At 37.4% G+C, this 23,243-nt stretch overlaps 2 protein-coding genes across 2 annotated transcripts in view; one reads left to right on the forward strand and one right to left on the reverse strand.

Annotated features, from left to right (window-relative positions):
- IPO7 (importin 7) overlaps positions 1-7,703 on the reverse strand; it is a 2,167,557-nt gene extending 2,159,854 nt beyond the window's left edge. The window contains exon 1 of the mRNA XM_044059282.1: positions 7,497-7,703. Coding sequence (XP_043915217.1) covers positions 7,497-7,580 — 84 coding nt within the window. The 5' untranslated portion in view covers positions 7,581-7,703. The remainder of the gene's footprint in view (positions 1-7,496) is intronic.
- A 550-nt stretch (positions 7,704-8,253) lies between these two features.
- The window catches only part of TMEM41B (transmembrane protein 41B), a 415,812-nt gene continuing 400,822 nt past the window's right edge, over positions 8,254-23,243 (forward strand). The window contains exons 1-2 of the mRNA XM_044059302.1: positions 8,254-8,343; positions 15,792-15,879. Coding sequence (XP_043915237.1) covers positions 15,810-15,879 — 70 coding nt within the window. The 5' untranslated portion in view covers positions 8,254-8,343; positions 15,792-15,809. The remainder of the gene's footprint in view (positions 8,344-15,791; positions 15,880-23,243) is intronic.

The raw sequence follows: 23,243 nt of genomic DNA on the forward strand, positions 1-23,243 counted from the left end.
AATGGAAGACATCTGTTACGGCAAGTTTATTTACACAACTTTACTTGAATGATCATGCTGAAAACTTTTTTTTTTTTTTAAAGAAGCAATGAACAAAATAGATCCCTTAATATGGTTCATTCAAAGCCAAACTCACTAACCCAAATTCCTTCTGCATAAGATAACAGTCCAAACAATCCTCCTCCAGTATGCCAGTTAACATTTACTTCTGGAATCTCTACACAACTTGTTTTAAACTGCTTCATCCCAAAGTAACTTCTTAACTACACTTTCTTGATCAGAATTCCAAATAGTCAAAAATTCATAGCAATTTTAACCTCTAATGTGAAATTGACAGACAGCAAATAACTGTCCAATTTCATACTTAATACTGACATTATCTACTCTGACTTCTCTGCCGCATTTCCAGTTTCTTCATGAAGGAACTACCCTACATCCACAGCTTTTGCACAATCCACCATGGTTGTCGCTGCCACACAGCCTCTTCGACTAACAAGCTTGTCTCACTTATCCTCAGCTTTGGCAGGAAAAGACCGGTTGTAACCCACAAGCCAAACTAAACATTTAAACAAAAGATCATACATTAAATATTTTCAACAATATGGTTAATTTTAATGGCTGACATTTCCTTAAATAAAAGTCAATCTAGAACGCTTTAGAACACAATGGGCAGTTAACCCAACATCTCTGAATAAGAAGGTGAATTCATTCAGTAATGTTCTATAGCACACAAAATGACTATGAAAGTCAGATTTTAACTGCTCCAAGAAGTGGAACAGAATTTTACTGTATTTTACTATGAACAGCATTACAAAGTTTCAGTATACGAACAACTTCAAAAATTCAACTGAAGCAAGCCTAAAAGCTTCCCATTCTAGCTGGGAGGGAAACGGGCTTAAACTTCTAAAAAGGAGAGAAGTATACAGTTAGTTGACATACTGAAACACGTGTCCACAAGAACTGGCTGCGTTAATTTTCTATACATCTTGCTGGTTTCGAAATAAAGATCTGGCAACAATGTAAATAACTGTTAATAAGATTAATGCCCTCTGGATAACTAGGGTCCGTCTCCTCCAAATTTGCCCAACTTACTACTCCACTTTGCTACAAGTCTTTGGCTACGGAAGGCTTGACAGCCCACTTATCACTAATGGCACGTCTCCCTTTAATACAAAACTTACCCCAAACAAACTAAAAAAAACAAGGCAGTGTAGTCTGCATATTTAGGGCTTATCCCTCTTTTTTTTGAATTTACAACTTTTTGTTTCATCAGAATGACTTGCTGTATGGATCAACACCTTCACTTATCACTTCTAGATTTCAAACCGGACAGGTGAAACTAAAGCTAGTGTTTGGTACTAGTTACTGGAAACAGAATCACGTTCAACTCCTCCTCAAACAGAATTAGAGCATTTATGAAGAAAAATGCCTGTTCCGATTCCTCCTCCTAAAACCATTTCAAAAGAGTAATTTCACAGTTTCTCCACACTCTTATGAAAATACCATGGCCCTTTGGTTGCCCACTGTACTAGGGAAACAGTAATAAAATGAAAATTCTAAAACTTTACCAAATATAAACTAAACAAAGCATGTACCAATACACATACCACAACATTCAAAAACACAGCTGCAAGCTCAGCATATTAAAAGCACTGCTATCTTAACTTTACTTACCTCAAATGCATCTTCAGCTGCAATAATGCACTGTATTAAGTATTCTATTTTGTGCATTTTTTGCAGAGTACAGCAAGCCACAACGTGGTATTTACTACCACAGTAAGCACCACGTACAATCTTTGCTGATCTTATGTACACAAGTGTTTATGCAAACACCGCAGGTTAATTTACCACTAGCTTTTCTCAGCAGGCCCAAATGAAGCTGGGTTTTGTTCATATGGACAGCCCAGTTACCAAAGAACTCAGCAACAGTACAATTTAAACTCAAGTACCATAACATCTAAAAGCTTAACACATTCTTTCAATTTACGAGTCAAGTGATTTACTATCTAATGCATTACTCATGTTTCAGGATTTACTTATGTAAATAAACAGGAGGAAGTACACAGATTGTTCATATATCCAAGAATTTCATTTACAGGCATGTTATTCGAGACGTCACAGTAAACTTCTAATATGAAATGCTTTTAAGGAAGAAGGGCACCAGAAACACAATGCATAAAGGATTTGACAAACATGGTTGATATTACACTAGGACATTTACTAATTAAGAGCATGAGCACTAAATCAGCTGACAGCAGTAATTCATACCATCACTAAAAATCAAGAAAAAAGTAAAAAAATGACACCCTACGAGTATGGTTAATGCACAGCAAGGGACAGGGAGGAGGTGGAGAGAAGCAGGAAATACTCAATGATAAATTGTTTGCAAAGACATTCAACTGAACATTTCCCTTTTCACAATGCTGCCCTCTGAAATAGCCACAAACATCTCAAAGTTAATCAGTCTCCTTGAAAGACCTACAAAGGTCACAGCTATACAGGGTTCCCCAAACACCGAGTAAAATATTCAACAAAAAAAGCAAGAGGAGTCCAAAAGCCCACCTCAAAACAGAAAAGTCAATGCCACATATGAAGTCCTTCCTTGCCATCTTTAAGTACCCAGAGTCTGGTGACCTCTTCTACATCTTATCCAAAAACCTCTGCAAAGCACAATTCCACGTAGGTTTAGCACTGTAAACTGCTTCTTAAACTTATTTCCAGTAAAATATGTACTTTTAAAATATTCTTGTATCTGTAAAGATGTTTTGGTCACTTATGAGATTTATCTGCACCAGGCCCACAAATGAAGCATTGACATCAGTGCACCACTCCAACAAACTAAAAATAACACAAAGATACATCTACACTATATAAAAACAGAAATTTAGTCTAGTCTAGATCTAGGGACATCATTTATAACCATTTAGGCCACTCACTTTGGCATGCATCTATCCAGACTCATGTAACTGGAATGCCCCTGGAGATAACTTAAAAGGACACGGCAGGCTCTAAGCCCTGGCACAAAAGGCATTTGCCAGGCTCAAGTGCATAAAGTCAAATGGCATTAATAATACTCTGTCTAGGGATCTAAACCTCTTCTGCATCAAACAAAAAAGTATGAAGGGACAGGTACAGCTTTCAGAAGACACCATTGCTCTAATCATATTGACCCCATCCACATAAAACAAAGTTCATCCCTGTCCACATTCTAAAGCAACTTGGATCTATGGATAGGAGAAAGTTTACCCAGGACTGCCTCCCAATACCAATGGACAGAAACTGCTCCTAAATGCTTTATCCTATGTATGGGTCCACTCAAAATTACCGATGGTATGATCTCAGTTATTTTCATTAGGGCTAATGCATACAATTGACCATGGAATGGGGCAAGACCAATCTCCAAATGGGAAGTTAATTTCAGCACAAAACAGGGATATTGGCAAGGCTTAAAATAGGCCACAAAGGCAGCCACCCATTTGTATTAAACAGGTAAACTGGACCATCTTTTCACTGTACTCCAAAGATTCTGCATGACCCTCCAGGACAGCCAATAGTATATGGAATTTTTTTTTTTTTTTTACCACACAATATTGGTAATAGTTACATAAAATTTAAGCGCATGCACCCTCCTATATTAGAGGCATTTGATTTTTTTGACAAAATCGGATTTAGAAAGGAATAGTGAAATGTATTGGATTAAAGTTGATGTTAAAAGCCTCCATACGAGTATTCAACAATTCTGGGAAAGAGGCTTTAAAAAATTTATTGTAGGAGAAAGTCCAACAGTCTATTTAATAGATTTGGTTTATTTTTGTTCAACAGAATTTTGAATTTAATAAGGAATTATATAATCAGTTACAAAGTATTGCTATGGGGGCACCTTTTGCCCACATGTATACAAACCTATGTTTTTTTTTAGGCATCTTTACACAGGAATTTTCATAAATTTGCACCCAAACATTAGATATATAAACGACTTGTAAAGGAGAGTATGAATTGGTTGGAAAATTTACATAACAGCTACACAATAGATTTAAGTTTTATGGCTTACACTTAGGAAAAAATTATTTTTGCTGCATGTTCACCTTGAAGGTTTATCTATTAGAAGGTGAAAACAAAAGTTCAGAGGTTTGAGAATAGCAGCCATTTTTTGGATGGGAGCAGCCACCCACCCATACCACTTACCTATGGTGACATTCTGCAGATTTCTAGATCATGTAGTGATAGTGATGAGTTGGAAAGCGTTACACAACGCTTATGTTTCTACAGAGATAATATAAAGAAATTGTTGAGAAGTCTTTATACCAAGTGAAGAATGAAACCCAAGGAGACTGTCAAAATGGGAAGAGGTACCTATAAAAGATGGGAGAGCAATGCATCAATAAAACACATGTGTAGTGACCACCTATAACGAGCAAGCAAGTGAAAATCATTGGGTTTATTAAAATTTAAGGAATTTAGAAATATTAAGTGATGCTCCTTTTTCATTTAAAAGGGGATGTAGTATTAAAGCTATGCGATTACCCACTGTTTAAAGAACCTAGACATATGGAAACTTACTTGTAATGATGGCATTAGTTGCAGATCTGTTAAAAGATTTGATGAGATTAGTAGAATATTTTTCTTTAGAGCCAATGGAAGATACTGTTGTAATTCAAAAGGAATTGTTTATGCACTGAAGTGCCCTTGTAAATGGTTTTATATAGGGGAAAGTCAGAGGGCTTTCAAGCTTAAAACAAGTTATGGACATTAAGAACGTTAAGACTTGAAACCCCTCTCTTCCTATGCATTTTAAATTATAAAACAGTGAACCAGCGGGACTCAAGGGTACCATTTTGGAGTAAACTGCTTATGATAAATGTTTAAACATTAAGAAGAAGCTATTGTATATAATATAAAGCTGTACTTAACTACAGAACCCTGACCCCTGCTGGACTTTGTAATTGGAAGTTTAGTTTAATTAGCTGACTATATAATTAGGTGTTTTTAGGATTATTTAAGATGCAACTATGATGTTTTTACTCCTTGAAGGCTTGAGCCGAAGGGCTAGAGTTATGGCTTTATGTTTTATAATAAACTTTTACAGGCCTTTATTTTACATTCTGTTAACCGGGGGTGTCCGAGCCAAAAAAGCCCTTTTTTGGCAGAGGCCCAGGGAGAAAAGCTCCACATCAAAAATTTAGATACATTTAGTTATTTAGCCATGATCAGTATACACACAAATTACAAAAAATATGTTTTTACAGTGGTATGCAGCACATCAACAATTACAGCGGTACAGTACATACATTGTAGATTAGCCAGTGTTTTGAGTGCAAGATTGAAAACTATTATCAAGTACTCTAAGTTTAGTATGTATACCTTATCCGCTTTCACTAGCCTGGGGAGCAATCATGGCACTGCCAACTTTGCTCGAGATGGATTATCTTTGGATTTTCCTGTTGTGGTGCAAACAGGACTCTGTCCAGCAACCCATTTAGCTAAAACCCAAGCCAAACAGCTATTAACAAAATTCATTTAAAAAAATAAATAAAATCAGCATTCCAGTGTTTTCGGTGTGCAAAACTAATAGTTATGCAACACTTGCTTGTAAAGGTGAGGGCTTGTAAAGGTGAGGATGTAAACTAAAACAAGACAACCAAGTCATATTTTGTAAAAATATGTACATTTAAATTTTGACTGTTAAGAACAGTACTTCAGTTTTGTAGACAAGCTATTCTGCACATCAAAAGTTATTATGTACACTTACTCTTCCCCCGAGAGCAGACACACATGCGAATCTCCATACTCAAGTCTTGGGAGTTCTTGACACTGATTAGAAGATTGTATCAAAAACAGTTACAGCTACTTTTCAAAATGCTCCCTCTTGTTGGACGAAATAAACATAAAAAAAAAAAAAATTTAAGGGTGGCCATAACAGGAAACAGTAAGTCATCATTTGAGAAAACTGACGGAGTGTCTAGTTTCTGCACACATTTCTGTAAGTATTAGCATTATTCCGGTTTTCTCCCAATGCAAGTTGACCAACTGTTAAAGTGACATTTTTACCACAAACGTTGTAACTGAAACGTTGGTGAAAAAATCCATTCACTTAAGCCAAGCTGAAATAGAACTCCAAGCACCTTCATCAAAAAACATCTACATACACTTCAAAATATACCAGACAAAACTTCCAAAATCCGTTATGCAGTATACATGACCAACAAGACTAAGTAAAAGGACAATCCCAGTTACCAAAGGGTTTACTTCGCTATAAACCAACCAGAAAAACTGTACCTTTGGAAGCCTCATACAAATCAGCCAAAACTTATTAAATGCTGAACTTAAGTATCACAGCATAAAATTGCACTAGTTAAAGTGATACATTACAGTATTACAGCAAAAAAAAAAAATTGAGTTCTAGTTAGCGTTACGTCCAGAAGTTATTTAAACAACCACAATAGTGTAACTGCATAAGTGGAAAGCATCTCGATACTCAAAATTCCAAAACTGTACCCTACATTTCAAATTTAGGTGCTAGCTACATATTTTACACACACACCTTTCCGAAACTGAGAATCTATCCAATCAACGCCCCATATTACTTATGCACTGTAAATAAACCCACAGATTTAGCCACACAAGTGAAAACAAAAGTTTAAACATTTCAAAGCAATAACTCCAAATCTCGAGTGATAAACCAGAACATGTCATACTTCCTAGCTAATGTACCAGGGTGGCAACTTTAGTGTTATAACTCAAGTTCACAATTCTTAAAACTAAAACAACTTGCAAGTAATCTTCACCCCCAAACACTCGAAAAAGGACCAAACTGGGCGATAAGCAATAGTACAGAAGCTAGATACACCACCACTTGACATCTACAGCCAGTTAACGGCACAACTTTAAAGCAAATACCCTTGGGCAATACTGGAGCTTAGCAACCCAACACACTTGTTAGGTAAATGGCAATCGTGGTTTAAAAGCACTACAAAAAAAATCTCACCACTACCCACACGCAAACAACATTACCTTAAGTACTTTAAGTTTTCGCGATGTGCTTATTAAGACAGCCATTTACAGTCAGAAATACAAACTAGTTCAACTAATTCACCGCCCAACCAGCTTACTCCTACATTCCGTGGTAAACAGCCCGCTTAACATCACGGCCCCAAAACTTACTTTTTGTCAGGGTGCACTATTGTTAAAGATAAATTACACCCACCAGTTATTTTATTCACAGTTAGGGACAGACTCTAAACACATATAACATTTCCTCAAATACTCAAAACACTACACTTGTACTCCATTTTTTTTCAAAGAACGCATGTCACATAGACTTCCTGAACTGTCAACAGAGGCAAACATCCCAAAGAAGGGTTGCCATGCTGGCCAGCTGTCAGGCCCTTCCCAACCTGAACTATGTTACCCAGTCCGATCATCTTCTTACGGAATGCTCAACACCATAAACTCCTTCACCCAGGCCCGTGCGGCGTTATCACCGTTCCCAAACATACCTCGGTAAGTTTCCTCTCAGCGGCCTCCCGCAAAGCGGGATCCATAGTGCCCCGGAGGGCCTCAATCAGAACGTTCGGATCCATGTTTCTGTTCAAAGTCTCGTGCAGTTGGTAATCTTTTTCTAAACTATGGAATCCCGCTCAGTGCGCACATGGATGCTAGGGTCTCGGCAACCGGCGCGAAAGGAAGATCGCTTGTCAGCACCCGGATGGAACTGCTGGAGTCACGCCGCGTATTCTGCTGCTACAAATCATGGGAATTGTAGTTTTCTTCATGTTACATGCTCTTCGATGCTTCTAAATTGAACGTCCAAATTAAAAATATATATACATTATTTTACATATTTATTTTGATATGGTATCTTGTGTATACCCCACTTTTTGTCTGATGTTTACTATAAGCTGGTGCTTGAAATTAATGTTCACGTCTATGTTAACACTCACAAATTTAAGTATTTGAAAAAAATGATAAACGAGCAAAGTGAAACAATTTTTTTTGCATTGTTTGCTTAGTTTTAATTCAAATTTGAATAAAACATAAAGACATCAGTACATAAATAATAAAAGGGAAATTACAACTAAACATAAGATTGAATTCAAAGTAAAGTGCAACGTCTGAATGGTTTCCAAAAAGAAAAGCGGGTTTTGTATTAGAACATTACCCGACCAGATGTGCAGTAGCAAGGACCGCCCAAAACCCCACCCACTACTCTGAGCATAACGTTTAAAGTGCTTTGAATAAACATCGGAAGACCATCATCTGTAAAAAGGGTCCTGATGGAGAGATGAAAGGTCAGCATGCAAAGGAGCGTAGTACAGCTGAAATTGAATTCATCTTCAAGTCTTGGTGAGTACCTTCGCGAGGTGGACCCTGTTTTTCACAAAATCTCACTAAGGCGACACTGGTATATAGACTGTATTTATATAGCAATAACCCACGCCTGGGTGTGGGTAATGCTGGATTTACCCACGGTTGGTGTGGTTTGGTCACGAGGTCGAAGCCCGAGTGGCCAAACAAAGCCAACCGTGGGTAAATCCAGCATTACCCACACCCAGAAGTAGGTTATTGCTATTATACAATGACATTATTTAAAAAATAATAATTACTTTTCTTAAATAATGGCATTGTATAATGCCTCCTTGCTGCCCTTCCGCAGCTGTCTGGTATTCTGCGGCAGTTCTGATGTACTGTGCATGCGTATGTTTACACAGTACATCAGAGCTGTGGGCAAAAGCAACGGAGAAAGCAAGATCTCCATTGCTTTTTACAAACTGTTTCACTATGTTAAATGGGTTTAACATAGCGAGACGGCTTTAAAAAAAGCAACAGAGAATCTCCGTTGCTTTTTTTAAAGCTGTCTCGCTATGTTAAACCCATTTAACATAGCGAGACAGTTTTGAAAAAAGCAATGGAGAAAGCAAGATCTTCGTTGCTTTTTACAAACTGTCTCGCTTTGTTAAAGGAGTTTAACATAGCGAGACAGCTTTAAAAAAAGCAGCAGAGAATCTACGTTGCTTTTTTAAAGCTGTCTCGCTATGTTAAACTCGTTTTACATAGCGAGACAGTTTGTAAAAAGCAACGGAGATCTTGCGTTCTCCGTTGCTGTAAAAAAAGAGTTATAGTAATGGAAAAAGTCCGGGCGACCGGACCTTTTTCCATTACTGTAACTCTGATTTACAACGTGCATTCTGACCAATCAGCGTGCACGTTTTTGAATATTAATGGGGGGTCGTTGTATAATATAGCATATATCATGAACTGAAGTAAATCAAAAATAAAAAAAAAGATAGCTGGGTGGACAAGACCCAAGATAAAAAAGTGTCCAATCCTGGTAGGTGCACTGGTGCCAGGACTGGAAAAAATGACAGTGTAGACTCCTCAAACACGGAAACAATCCTACAATGGGGCCAGGCTCAGGGGGAGGATGGCCCCCCTGTTGTAGAAGGAAGTAGTAGTCCACAAAAACGACAAAAATTGATTGGCCAAAGAAGAGCCATAAAGACAGAGTGGAGTATTGAGGACAAGAAAGAAATTATGTATTGTTACTATTATGTAAAAAGCTCAGAATTTCCAGACACAATGTATACAAAACGATTAAGAAATTACAGGAAAGAAAAATACATCCGCAGGAAAAACTGTCACAAGCTTCAAATAAAAATTTGCTTTCATTAATACAACAGATTTTTGAAAAACAGTATATAGATCAAGAAACTTTGATCTCTTTGGAAAAAGAACCCTCTGAGGAAGTGAGAATATAAACAACAAAACTTAGAGATATTTGAAAAATATAAAAAAGAAATATGGACATGGGAAAGAAAGAGAGATCTGATATGGTGCAATATTTATGCAAAGGAGAAAGCCAAGTTAACTAATATATAGAAGGCAGTTTCAAAGATCTTTGAAGAAAAATACAGGCAAAGGCATCCAAATATGGAAAATTTCACAATAAAACGACTAAAAGCACAAAGATTTAATGTAGAAAAGATGATTAGTAAAGTAGAAGTTAAAGAAATAGAAGATGAAGTTATGGAGTGCCTGCGAAGTGCAGGATTTAATGTAGATGGTCTAGAACAGACTATATCACAGCATGATGGAGTGAGTCCCCAGAATAAGGAAAAGCAAGAAGATCAGGAGACATGTGAAGAAGAAATATGGACAGGGGAAAGGAAAAGAGATTTAATATGATGTAATATTTATGCAAAGGAGAAAGCAAAACTAATACAAAAAGAGCAGCACCAGAGATATTTGAAGAAAAATATAGGCAAAGGAATCCGGATATGGAAAACTTTACAATACAAAAAATAAGAAGACTAAGAGGAAAAGTAGAAAAAGAGATTAGTGATGGAGAAGTCAAAGAAATAGAAATTGAGGTAATGGAACAGCTGCAAAGAGAAAGATTCAGTGTAGAAAATCAAATGCAGAAAGCACCACAACAGGATAGAGCAATGGATATCCAAATTAAGGGGAAACCAGTGGAACAGGAAGCAATAGGTCAGGTGCCATATCAAGATATTTTGGAGCCTTCCACAGGAAACCAGTATAAAAGTTCACTTGAAGCTAGACAGGAAGGAAAGGAACAGGAAACTGTGGAAACTCTGATGCAGTCAGTGTTGAAGAGTGATAGGCCAGTGAGTTTCCATATGACAAAACAACAGATGACACAGGATGAAATTGAAGAGAATATGCCACAAGAAGATGATATAGAACCATCTATAGAATGCCGGCAGGAAATGGAAAACAAGGGATGTGCCCTCAGTATGGAAGAAAAGGAGTTAAGAGAAGAGTTGCTTGATTTAATAGACAAAGACAGATATATTAAGATCAATGAGAGAAATAGACTGCAGAAGGTTAATAAAACCCCAAAAGTCAGAAGCTTGATAAAACAAATGAACACAGTAATTAGGACTGTCCATAGAGATCCATATGATATAACAGAAGTAAACAGAATATATTACTGTGCTGCTAAATTAATAACTGATAAAATTCTACCACAGGAACATAGGGTAGCGAGGGAAAGGGAGGAGGTGAAAGCGAATACCATCATGGAAATATCGAACAGAGAAAACTATAAAGAAGCTAAGACAAGAAGTATCATTGTTAGAAGATTATAGAAGCGGGAACAGATCAACAAAAATATTAGGAAAGATAGATGTGATAAAAGCAATGCGCAGTATTAGAACAGATCAGGATCTATTATGCACTATTGGAGATAAACTAAAAATTTCAAAATAGGCGGAAAGACTCAGAAGATACGAAGATAAATATAAGGGAAAAGCACTAAATAAGCAATTTACTCATGACCCAAAAAAGTTTTATAGAGAACTGGGAAATAAGGTAAAAGGAATTGATAGACCGCCGAAAAAAGAGGAAGTAGATACATTTTGGAGAAGTATGTATGAAGATCCTGTGGAACAGAACAAAGATGCTGAATGGATAGAAGAAGTAAAAGAAAGAATAAGAAGTTTAAAGGTACAGGATATGAAATAACAGCCAGAGAGATTGAAACAAAGTTGAGAAAAGCCTCTAATTGGAAAACCCCAGGCCCAGATGCAGTACCTAACTTTTGGCTTAAAGTATTAACTTCTTTACACGAGGATCTAGCCATGAGTAAGAACTATTTATATGCACACCCCAGACAGACACCATACTGGTTAACAACAGGAAAAACAATGCTCTTACTTAAGAGTGAACCTGCGAGCTACCCTAAAAATTATAGACCAATAACTTGTCTTCCAACGACGTATAAACTATACACAGGGATTGACGCCGACAGAGTTTATAGTCATTTAGAAGAAAACTCAATTATGGCAGCAGAACAAAAGGGCATAAAAGAAACTCATATGGAACAAAGGATCATTTGTTGTTAAATAAAGTTATAGTGGAGAACTGTAAGAAACGGAAGAACCTACGTAAGTCATGGATTGACTATAAAAAAAGCATTTGATAGTATCTCACATTCATGGATAAAAGAGTGCTTACAATGTATAAGGTACCTTCTACACTGATTGATTATATTACAGTAACCATGAAACAGGGGCAGACCACTTTGCAATTAAGCTATGATAAAGGACAGATTATTATCCCAGGGATAAAAATCCAAAGGGGAATATTCCAGGGCGACTCCCTGTCACCGTTGCTATTTTGCCTTGCCATTAATCCATTAAGCTATTTATTTAACATCTTAGGTCATGGCTATAATTTGGCTTCTAGAAAACAACAAAGTCTAATGACTTCTCATTTTCTCTTTGTCGATGATTTAAAATTGTGTAGCTCATCAGATGAGGAACTGAAAGCACAGCTGCAGGTTGTCAAAACTTTTTCAGATGATAGTGGAATGTCATTTGGTCTTGATAAATGTGCAAAAGCAACCTTTAAAAAAGGAAAATTGCAAGCACCAGGAAAACATCAGTTTGGGACAAGAATAGCAAGCGAGGGTATATAAATACTTGGGAATTGATGAAGGATCAGCAATAAAACATGAACAAATGCAAATAAAGCTTAGTAACGATTACTTTAGAAGACTTAAATTAATCATGAAAACAGCATTGACACCTAGGAACAAGATCCAAGCTATAAATTAGTTTACTCTTCCTGTCCTAACGTATAGTTTTGGAGTGATTGACTGGCCCCAAAAAGTGTTGGATAGATTGGATATTAAAACAAGAAGGATGCTTCATGCTCACCAAATGAGTTATAAAAATCAGTGTATACCAAGATTATATATTCCCCGTTCTGAAGGAGGGATGGGCCTCCTTGAAATTGATTACATGTATAGATCTACAATAGTGGGGCTCCACACATATCTACTGACCTCACAAGATCCTAATGTGGTGAAAGTTTTGAAACATGAGGAGAATAAATTTAAGATGACATCTCTGCTTAATTTAGCAGAAGCATATCAACGTCAAGCAGGAATGGAAATAAAACCAGAAGTGGATAAAAACCAGGCAGCAACTGAATGTGGTAAAAAACAAAAGAAAGAATATAAAGTGAAGGACCAGATGAGAAGGCAAGAAATGTGGAAAAAACATAAATATAGTTGCAAGTACAGAAAACTTCTGGAAGAGCCTCATGTTGATCAATAACGAATGCAGGAATGGTTAAGGAGAAGTGAATTTACATCAAGAAATGAAAGGTTAATATTGGCAGCCCAAGATAGTTGGCTACGTACATGCTGGTTTATTAAGTCCATTGAACATGTGGGAGAAGCAGACATATGTAGGTTTTGTGGAACCGAATTGGAAACAGTCACACACCTTATTGCTTGTTGTGACTCTCTAATGGCAGAGGGACTGTATACTGAAAGGCATAATAATGTGGCAAGATTGTTACACTGGAGATTGTGCAAACATTATGGTATCAAAGTGGCTGAAAAACACTGGAAACAGCCACAGAGAATCATAGAAAATGATGAAGTTTACATCACTTAGGATCATCCAGTACCAACAGTCCAAAAGATAGATGCTAGAAAAGCGAATATAGTGGTCCAAGAAAAGAAGACAAAAGTAGCATTGATCACTGAAATTGCCACACCTAGTGACTACAGTGTCTTGCGTACAGAGAGACACAAAGTCATAAAATACCTCAATCTGCAGGCAGAAACGAGAGCCATGTGGAAGAAAGATACCCAGCCAGTCCCAATAGTGGTAGGAGCAACTGGTCTTATAAAAAATAATTTACAATCGAATTTAGATATGTTACCAATTCATGTAACACCATAAGAATTGCAGAAGGAGTCATTACTGGGCACATTGCGGGTGCTGCGAAGAGCACTTTTGGCTAACATCAAAGAGTGAAACAACACTAGTTTCATGAACTTTAATCATATTTTGACTTAGGAATGAGGTCCATTCCCATCATGGTATTAGAAACCCAAAAGAGTTGGAGAAATTAAAAACGACAAAATGAATATACAAGCATTGCATTTATTTCAATAAAACCCTTTTCACTCTTATTTCCTGGTACCAGGATTGTGACATGACAGCAGTCAAATTTCCAGTGATCAAAAGCTTTGATGTATTCCATGACCTATTCAAACACAGAAAAATGCTGCATTTATAAACAGCAGTACACTATTACACTTTAAAATTACAATTCTTTAAAGGGTGAGGGGTGCAAACACATAATATGCTGCAAGTATACAAACTATTACACAGACTTAAAATTACAGTTCTGTAAAGGTGCGGGTGGTGACCTTTCTGGGAGGTCTTTCTTATTGCATTTATTTAATGTATTTATTGTCCCACTGCCTCAGATTATTGCTTGTTGTTTTATCTCCAGAAATATGTTTACAGAAAGGTGGGGGGTGCAGGGGGGGCTAAAGAAATTACTGTGCAAAATTATAGTAAAGAAAGACGGGGGTGCAGGGGTTATGGTTAGGGTTTTGGCATTTCTTGAAATAATTCACTGTTACAGTTACTTGAAAATAGTGTTTTTCATCCTCCACAGATTATTTTCCTCTGCAGTTTCATACCAGCTGTAGATTAGGAATTATTTGCAAAGTGTGCCACTGTAAATTACTTCATGTTCATCTTGGGTGAAACAATGAATATTCACCATGTCAGTGGATAATCTACATGGCTTGTCACTCAGCCGTGTTTTCCATGCAACGTCACATGGGCTTGTCCTGTCAATCATGTAGGCCACACCCATTCCTGCACGAAAATCGTGTTGGGGTAATGTTCTAATACAAAGCCGAAAAGCGAGCAGGAAGTAGAACTCTTGACTGGAATTCGTGATGAGTTTGCATTATATGCAGCATCATTTTACATGAGTCGTTTCCATGTGCATGGTGTAAAGTCATAAATTCAAGATGTACAGCTGCAGTACAATGGCCTGCATAATGCCTTATGCATCATATGTAAATGAGTTAATAAAGCGATGTAAATGAAGAAGCGCAATTAAATGAGTCACTAAAGAAATTTAAATGAAGAGATCTAAAAAAGGTGGTGCAAGTCTTAGACAAATATGCAGCACCTTGTAGACCTGTCTGCATGCCTATATAAATATGAACGGTACACCAGAAACTTAACTGGTGTATGTTAGAAAAAAATGTTAGTACTGGCAATTTGTGCTCAGCACCACCTTTTTTGCTCTGACCATAGGTGTTAGTAACCCAATGATAAATTGTGGTGCACCATGGTTGCAGTGTCACCTTAGACCTTGTCTTAAACACCATAACCTGACTGACCAAAAGCAACTGACAAGTTTCATGTGGATTGTGACATGATAAGTAGTCTGTCTGGTAGATATGTATCATTAACCATATGCTGAATCAAGAGTAATATGCAATGTTCCCATCCCTGTGGAGCCCAAGGTTTATGTAGCATTTACCATCTTAGCTGCTGGGACATTTCAGTCATTAATCGGAGACTTGATAGGTACACTGCAAACTTCAGCCTTTCAAAAATGTATCAAGTTTCTCAATATTGTACTTCTGAATTTGGAAAACCATAGCTTGTTTTTCCAGAACAACACAGAAGAGAGCCATGACTAATGAGTGTCTTTTAAAATATCACACTTCTCCCTGAGGTGCGCCAAAGATTACACCCAAGTAGCAAATAAAGGCCCCACCTGAAAAGAAAGAGATGCCATTCTCTGAGCTGCTAGCTAGTCTGTGATGTTGAGGTAATCCTCAAAAGTGTGTGTGTGTGTGTGTGTGTGTGTGTGTGTGTGTGTGTGTGTGTGTGTGTGTGTGTGTGTGTGTGTGTGTGTGTGTGTGTGTAAGTTTAGCAAAATAGAAATTGAGTATGTAACCACTAACAATCCTCTCAAATATTTTTGATGTGTTGCAGGTGATACTGGATAACTCCATGGTATGCAGGCTGACTCCTGTTCATTTTCCTGAAGGCATGGCTGAAATGACAGACAACATTGCACATGGTAAGGCAAGTAATGTCATAGAATGTGCCTTTAATGCCCTTAAGACACACTTCACTGCAGGGGATGGGAAGTGTAAAAGTGTATTGATCATATATGTAGAATAAAGATAATTTCTTCTGTTTTTATAGAGGTGGGTGTCTAGATTAATATCCCTGACTTAAGCTATAGACATTTTTTTAAGCAAATAGATTTGAAAAATTAGACAAAATGATGAAAAACATGGAAATGGTACAGTTGCAATCAATAATCTTGCAAAGGTTCTTTCATACAGTTGTGAAATTACTTAATTTTTATTTTTCTCATTACCAACTGATTTTATTTGGAGATGAACAGTAATTAATTATGAGGATTCTGAACACTGAGTGTTAGAGTGTAATTAAAATTTAAAGTCACACTCACAAACGATTCAGTAAAACTTTTTTTTTTCAAAAAGATCTTTATTGAATTATCACTTGTAACATTTTCAAATTTACATTTATATAAAAGTAATTAAAACATATTAACAAGTTCACATTTACAAACATTACACATCACATATATTGTTCTATGCAATCTAGTCAATCCATTACATACATTCAATTCCTGTCTTCTCTTAAACCTCATTCCTTCTCCAAAACATTGTCTGCAAGTATTATTCCCACAATTTCCATTTTTCTAGGTACTTTACTCCTACCCTTTTATAAAGATCACACTTCCTGTTGTTTTATCTGTGTTAAAATATTCAGTACTTCAAGTATGGGTAGTTTAGTCTTTGATTTCCATTTTTTACTAATTGCTTTTTTGGCAAAGCCTTTCTATAGCTAGGCAATTCAGATCCTGTTTCCCGACTCACAAAAATAATTTCCTTTGTTACACTCATTTGCTCACCCAGTCTTCATGACATAGTACTCCGAATGGAATTTCTAAAGTCTGATAACTCATTACACTCCGAAAACACACGCTCCCATGTACCACTTTCTTTCTCACTTCACCTCCAGCATTTGACGTCTACCTGGGGAAAATTCTTGGAGTCTGCTTGTGGTGTAAAAGTACCTATGTAAACACTTCCAGACAAAAATCATAAATTCTAAATCTTCTATACTTTGTTGCATATTTGAGAGCCATACATATGTTCTCCCATTGTTTCTTTGTGAATTGCTTACCTAATCTCTGTTCCCAATCTTTTCTGACCTCCTCTGATTTCGTTATCATGCAATATTTATATGTCCTACTAATTATCCTTTTTTAACACCAGCTTCAGGTCTAGATTCAAATAAAAACTCAGCCAGTGCAGGTCTTTCGTTTAGGATTCCCCCTAAACATTTCTCTTTGTCTATACTCTGATATCAATCCCTGATAGAGAAGACAATATCTAGCTTGCAAGTCCATATGTCGTTCATAGGTTCATAGGTTCATAGGTAGGTACTAGGCTATTGGCCCTAGCTCCCATACAAGCCTAGCCAAAATATGTACCCTGGCTTTCGCCACCCAAGAAAATTATTTTCCTGTGCCCCTGTCGAGCAGAGCCACAGAAGTGATCCCTAGGGTGAATTTCCCATTTTCCATCCAATCATCAAGATTTTTCTTGAAGAATGCTAATGAGGAGCTCTGTTTGACATAGATAGGTAGTCTGTTCCAGAGTATGGAAAGTCTCTGGGACGGGAATCTATCCCTTCAGCATGTTCTGTTTATTGTGATGACAAGGTTTAGGTCCCTAGAGTGTGTAGCTCGGAGGGATTGGGATTTATTTAAGTGGAGCATGTCCAACAGCTCTGGGTTTGACATAGCTTTGTATGTTAGGCAGAGATCGCCCCTGAGTAGGCGATATATGATGGAGTAGAGCTGTAGTTTTTTGAGACGGTCTGCATAGGGCATCTGTTTGAGGCCAGTAATCCTCTTTGTGAGGTATTTCTGTGGTCTTTCCAGTTGTTGTAGATGTCTTGTGAGGTATTTCTGTGGTCTTTCCAGTTGTTGTAGATGTCTTGTGAGGTACATACCAAAAGGGACGTTGTACTCTATAATGGGTCTAATGAGTGATGAGTAGAGGGGAACAATGACCTCTTTTTTTCTGGATGAGAATCCTTTTGTGATGAGATGAGCCATGTAGAAGGATTTCCTGACCACTGTGGCGATGTGATTATCAAAGGAAAGACTACTGTCCACCTGTGTCCCAAGGTCTCTTATCACATTTTCGGCATTAAGTAGACTACCAGCTATGTGGTAGTTTCAAAGGAAAGACTACTGTCCACCTGTGTCCCAAGGTCTCTTATCACATTTTCGGCATTAAGTAGACTACCAGCTATGTGGTAGTTCATGGGTACAGAGTTTTTACCAAAGGGGATGACAATACACTTTTTGGCATTGAGCTTCAGGCCATGGCTCTGACACCAGGTATTTGTCTCAGTGAGGCCCTTTTGTAGTTTGTCCACATCGTTAGGAGTTTTGATTATGGCTCCTAGTTTGCAGTCATCTGCAAACTTTGTTAGCCAAAGACCTTCTGTGTTGGCCTGCACTTCAGAGAAGTAGATACCAAACAGGAGAGGACCCAGGACTGAACCCTGTGGTACTCCACTTGTCACCAGTCTGATGTAAGATTTGGAATCCGCTACTTTCACAGTGTGGGTTCTGTCCATGAGCCAGTTGGCAACCCATCTTGTGACATAGGGATTTATACCTAGTTTAGTGAGCTTATCTATAATTCCAGAGTGGGGGATGGTGTCAAAAGCCTTGGCGAGATCTAGATAAGCTGTGTGAACCATTTTACCCTCATCTATGGCTTTGGTGACTGCTTCAAAGAAGTCTATCGGGTTTAGGAGACATGATCTGCCTTTTACAAATCCAAACTGGGTAGTGTTCAGAGTTTGGAGATTACCAATGTCTTTGTTTATGAGTTCCACAATGATATGTTCCATGGCCTTGCAGACCAGACTCGTCAGGCTAATGGGGCGGTAGTTCCCGGGGTCCGTCATGGCTCCCCCTTTGTGGAGTGGGATAACCTAGGTCTCCTCATTTTCTTTTACTTTTCTCTCTCTAATTTTTTGTTCTCAATGCCTTTGTTCCTTTGCCAGCTTCCTCCAGTAAATTCCAGCCCCCCTCTCACGTATTCTCTGTACCGCTAATTGCAGTCATCCCTATTGGCAAAATCTTCTTTCTCCATTGCTACTGTATGAATATAATATTCTGCATGAGTGTTGTTACTCTCCTTAAGGATCTACATCAAAGACCCCACTCTTTCCTTATTTCCTGAATTTCCTCCACTACAACAGCATGCTTTTCCACTTTGAATTGTAGCTTTCTGCTTGTGTTATGCATAAGAGTCTTAACTGTGTAGCTTTAAACATCCCTTCAATTCAGGTAATCCTTAATGTCCTTGTTCTGTTAGAAGGATCAACTTATCCCATTTGACTCTTGCCCTCCTCCCCTTCCAGATAAAACCCTTTAACCCTTTATTAATCACTATCCATGACTTCTCCTCTGGTTGATAATAATATAATTGTCCTATGTATAAAACTAAAGGGACTAAAAACATTTTTACTGCTTGCATCTTGGTATCCATACCCAAAGGCAAGAGCTTCCAGTTTCTCAGTTTTTGTATTATCTTTTGTTTAGTCTCTTCCCAAATATCCTTAGCTTCCATAACAACATTCTTTTGAACCCATACTAGTGAAAAATAAATTATATTTGAAAATGTCAGAACTGAATGTTATAGAAGCAATTGCATCCCTAGCAGCCTTAGTCCTTTAATGCATGTGCAGTTTTTTCTTGAGCTAAAAGTTATTGTTTACTGAAAGCATGCAAGATTTTTTTCACATCTTGCATGGGAATAGCGATAAGAAATGAACAGATAGCAATTGGTGTAAGTGGAATCACAAGCTCTAACAAGCATTTTAGCATGGGTAACCTTAATTTTAATATAGGTAATTTCTGTGGGTACAGCTGTCAGTTTGGGCCAACTGCTGACATCTAGAAATATAAGCTTTGATTTTTGAAACTGTGCATAGCTGTGTAAGTTAAAAGATGGTGGGGATCTAAAAATCTATTTAGTTTTTGTTTGTTTGTTTGTTTATTTGGCTGCTTTCTTGAAGCAAAAGGATTTGAAAATATAATATGGAGTGGAATTTAGATGAGGAGAAGCAACTACACAAGAGATTAGCCTGCTAAACATTAGTGTGTGCACCTTCCCCATGTAAGCTCCTTCAGGTCTCAGCCAATTAAATGATCTTGGTCATCTGAGTCATAGACATTATTCCTCTGCACCATGGACGTAACCAATACAGGAGCTCAATCCACACTCCAGCATTCCTGGGGAAAGTATCATGCTTCCCTTGGATTGTAATTTTCCTTACATGATAAGCATGGAGTAGTACCACCAAAATTTGGAACCAGGGTGGTCCATCTTTTTTTGTTCCCATTTTATACACTTTCATGCTACTACAGGAATCCCCCCCAAAACAAATGGCTGTTAGGATAGTGAATATTTTTGGAGGACCTGAACACCTACCAACTGTCTGAATGCTTGACTCTGCCCATTTGTTCCATACTAGATGAGAGGTTATTACAGGGTAATCTTCATGTAGGCACCCATTCTGAGTTTTCTGTTTATGCTCTGATATCCCCTCTGCATCCAGTATAGCACTTGGAGAGTGGTGTGCAATGTGTGCAATTTGTGACCATCACCCATTTATGTGAGTGATGTGGACCTCCACTAGCTCACACTTCATCTGTGACAGACTAGTAGCTAGTTTGTACTATTTCTTCAGTCTCTGGTGCTGATTATTTAGTGGTAAATACTCCACAGGACATAATCATAATCCTCTGGAATTTCTAAAGATCCCACTTCTGGTTCCTTTATCTCCTTTATGGCATTAATGATTTAAGTTACAGTTGGTATAGATTCTGATTTCCAATTTCTAGTATTGTTTTTGGCAGTCAATAGCATTAAACTTAGTAAGGCCTTATTATATCTGGCCAATTCAGATCCCATATCCTTGCTCAAAAAAATAATTTCCTTAGTTGTAGCCATTTGCTCTCCCAACATTTCTGACAGGGTTTTCTATTGGGGATTTTTAAAATCTGCCAAATCATTACATTCCTAAAAATATGCTCCCACTTGCCTCTCTCTTTCATACATGTTCCAAACATTGGCAACATGACTACATACTAGAATACCACCAAACACAGTGTGACTTCTAGGTTGTTTAGCAAGTTTTCTGCCAATGAATCCAGCATTTATGAGAAGCTGATACCAGTCCAGAAATTTGTGTAGTAGTGAAGGACAGATTTGATGCAACAGCTTGTTTGTGTCTTTCGGCTTTTCCCGGTTAGGGGTCGCCACAGCGGAACTCCGGTCCGCTAATGATTGGCAGTAGAGTTTTACGTGCTGGCTTGCCAGGCCTAACGCACAACCTTCAACGAAGGAACTCCCGTTCACGCATGTCGCCACACAGAAGACGCTCCAACTGAGAATCGAACAGGCAACGTCTAACTGTAAGGCGACAACGCTACCGCAGCACCACCACTGCAGTCTAAAAAGTCCAAATAAGAAGCAGGAAATACAGTTTATACTTGAATGGCGGTCAGGTGAGATTCATTAGTAAGTCACATTGATGGGACCTACAATTAATACATTTAGCACTTTTTTTCATAGGTTCATAGGTAAATATTAGGCTAACTGCCCTGAAGGGCCATTTTAAGCCTAGCCAATAACCAGAGGTCAGAATCAAATCCTGTACCATGTGTCTATGACGTGAAGACCTTACTCACCATACTTATCTCTGTGGACAGAGCAGTGTATGGGATGCTGCTGCCATCAAACATTTTAGAACATTCTACAAATATCTTAATATTAGATTATAGTGGATAATGAAGAGAAAGTAGGCTATAATCATTTGCAAACTCCCAGTATTGAAAATAAGTTGTGTGGTTAGAGAATTGTCCAGAATTACACCCAGGGATTTAATGATGGAGTTGCATTGTTTTTGAGTACCACTCTCAGTATAGATGGTCATGAAGGAGATTAAATGGTGTGACAGCTGTTATACAAGGCAGTGTAGTGCAATGTATAGTGCAGTTTGTGTTTAAGAATTCCACAAAGTAGACGTGCATGTCCAATATCACTTGATGCTGTTCGATTGCTGATGTAATAATAAAGCATGTGGCTGTATACCTGTTATATCCTGTTTGTATGTATCTGGCCTACAGATACATATACAGGTGGGTAACACTATTAAGTGAGTTTTACTCCAGAATCCACAATGGTACTTTAACAAAAAATGAGCTGTGATATCCCAGCACAAAAGAATAATTTCCTTAGTCGCAGCCATTTGCTCCTCTAATGTTTCTGTCTTAGAAACCTGCAGTGATTCTGGTAATGTAACAAATTTAGGAAATATGAAAAAAAGCAGCAGAGCACGACCCAGGAACACAGATTTAATAAGAAAAATGTTGTAAGCACAAAACACGCTCAGTGTCTCACCTTCTTCAGACAAAATTACAAGCCAACTAGCTAGCACTTTATATCATCAGTAATCAATCAATTTAAATTAAATTAGTACTCCTTATCTAATTAAATACATCTAATTCTGAATGCAACAGTTTTTAAAAAGATAGCAGATTAAAACATAACAAACCTATGAGCCTGTTTTTAATGTTATTTTAAAATGTTTAAAAACTGTTTAAATCTATTTTAATCTATTTTAATCTATTTGAATCATTTGATGCACAACACACAATAAATATAAAATCATAAAAATATATTATTACCGCAAACAAAGACATGTTGCCACACATTTATCACCTTTCAGTGGACATCACTTAGAACAATAGATAGCTTGCCTGGCTGCCGGATGGCCAGCTGCTTTCCGCGAATTCTCCCGCTAAGGCCACCTTTGTTGTTCTCCTTTAAGTTCACAGTTTTAGGTAGAATTCTGGTGGACAACAAAGGTGGCCCTTGGCAAATTCACTTGGAAATAAATGAATTCGTTTGGCAGCTACGTACATGTGCATATACTCATCCAGGCTTAAATGAATTTGTATCTATTGCCTGTGTTCTAAAATTATTATCCACTAAAAGGTAGTAGTTTAATGTGCAGCATGTTGTCTTTTTGTATAAATTGATGCATATATCCCCATAGATAAAAACATGGCAACAAGTTTTGTTCCTTGTTTTAAACAAATTAGGTTTATTAACCAATAGGTTTATTAACCAAAAGGATGAAGGTTGTTTGGTTTGGGATTATGTAACTATCTCTTTTAGATGGTTTTAAATTTAGTATGATGTTGTTATAATGATATTAATATATAATATTTTTAAACACATCTCAGTTATTAATAAAGTGTATTTTACATAATATTTATACATTTATATACACATACTGTTATATTTA

The sequence above is a fragment of the Protopterus annectens genome, chromosome 17.part0 (genome assembly GCF_019279795.1).
Source record: "Protopterus annectens isolate FY-2018-M chromosome 17.part0, PAN1.0, whole genome shotgun sequence".
In the NCBI taxonomy this organism is placed as follows: Eukaryota; Metazoa; Chordata; order Ceratodontiformes; family Protopteridae; genus Protopterus; species Protopterus annectens.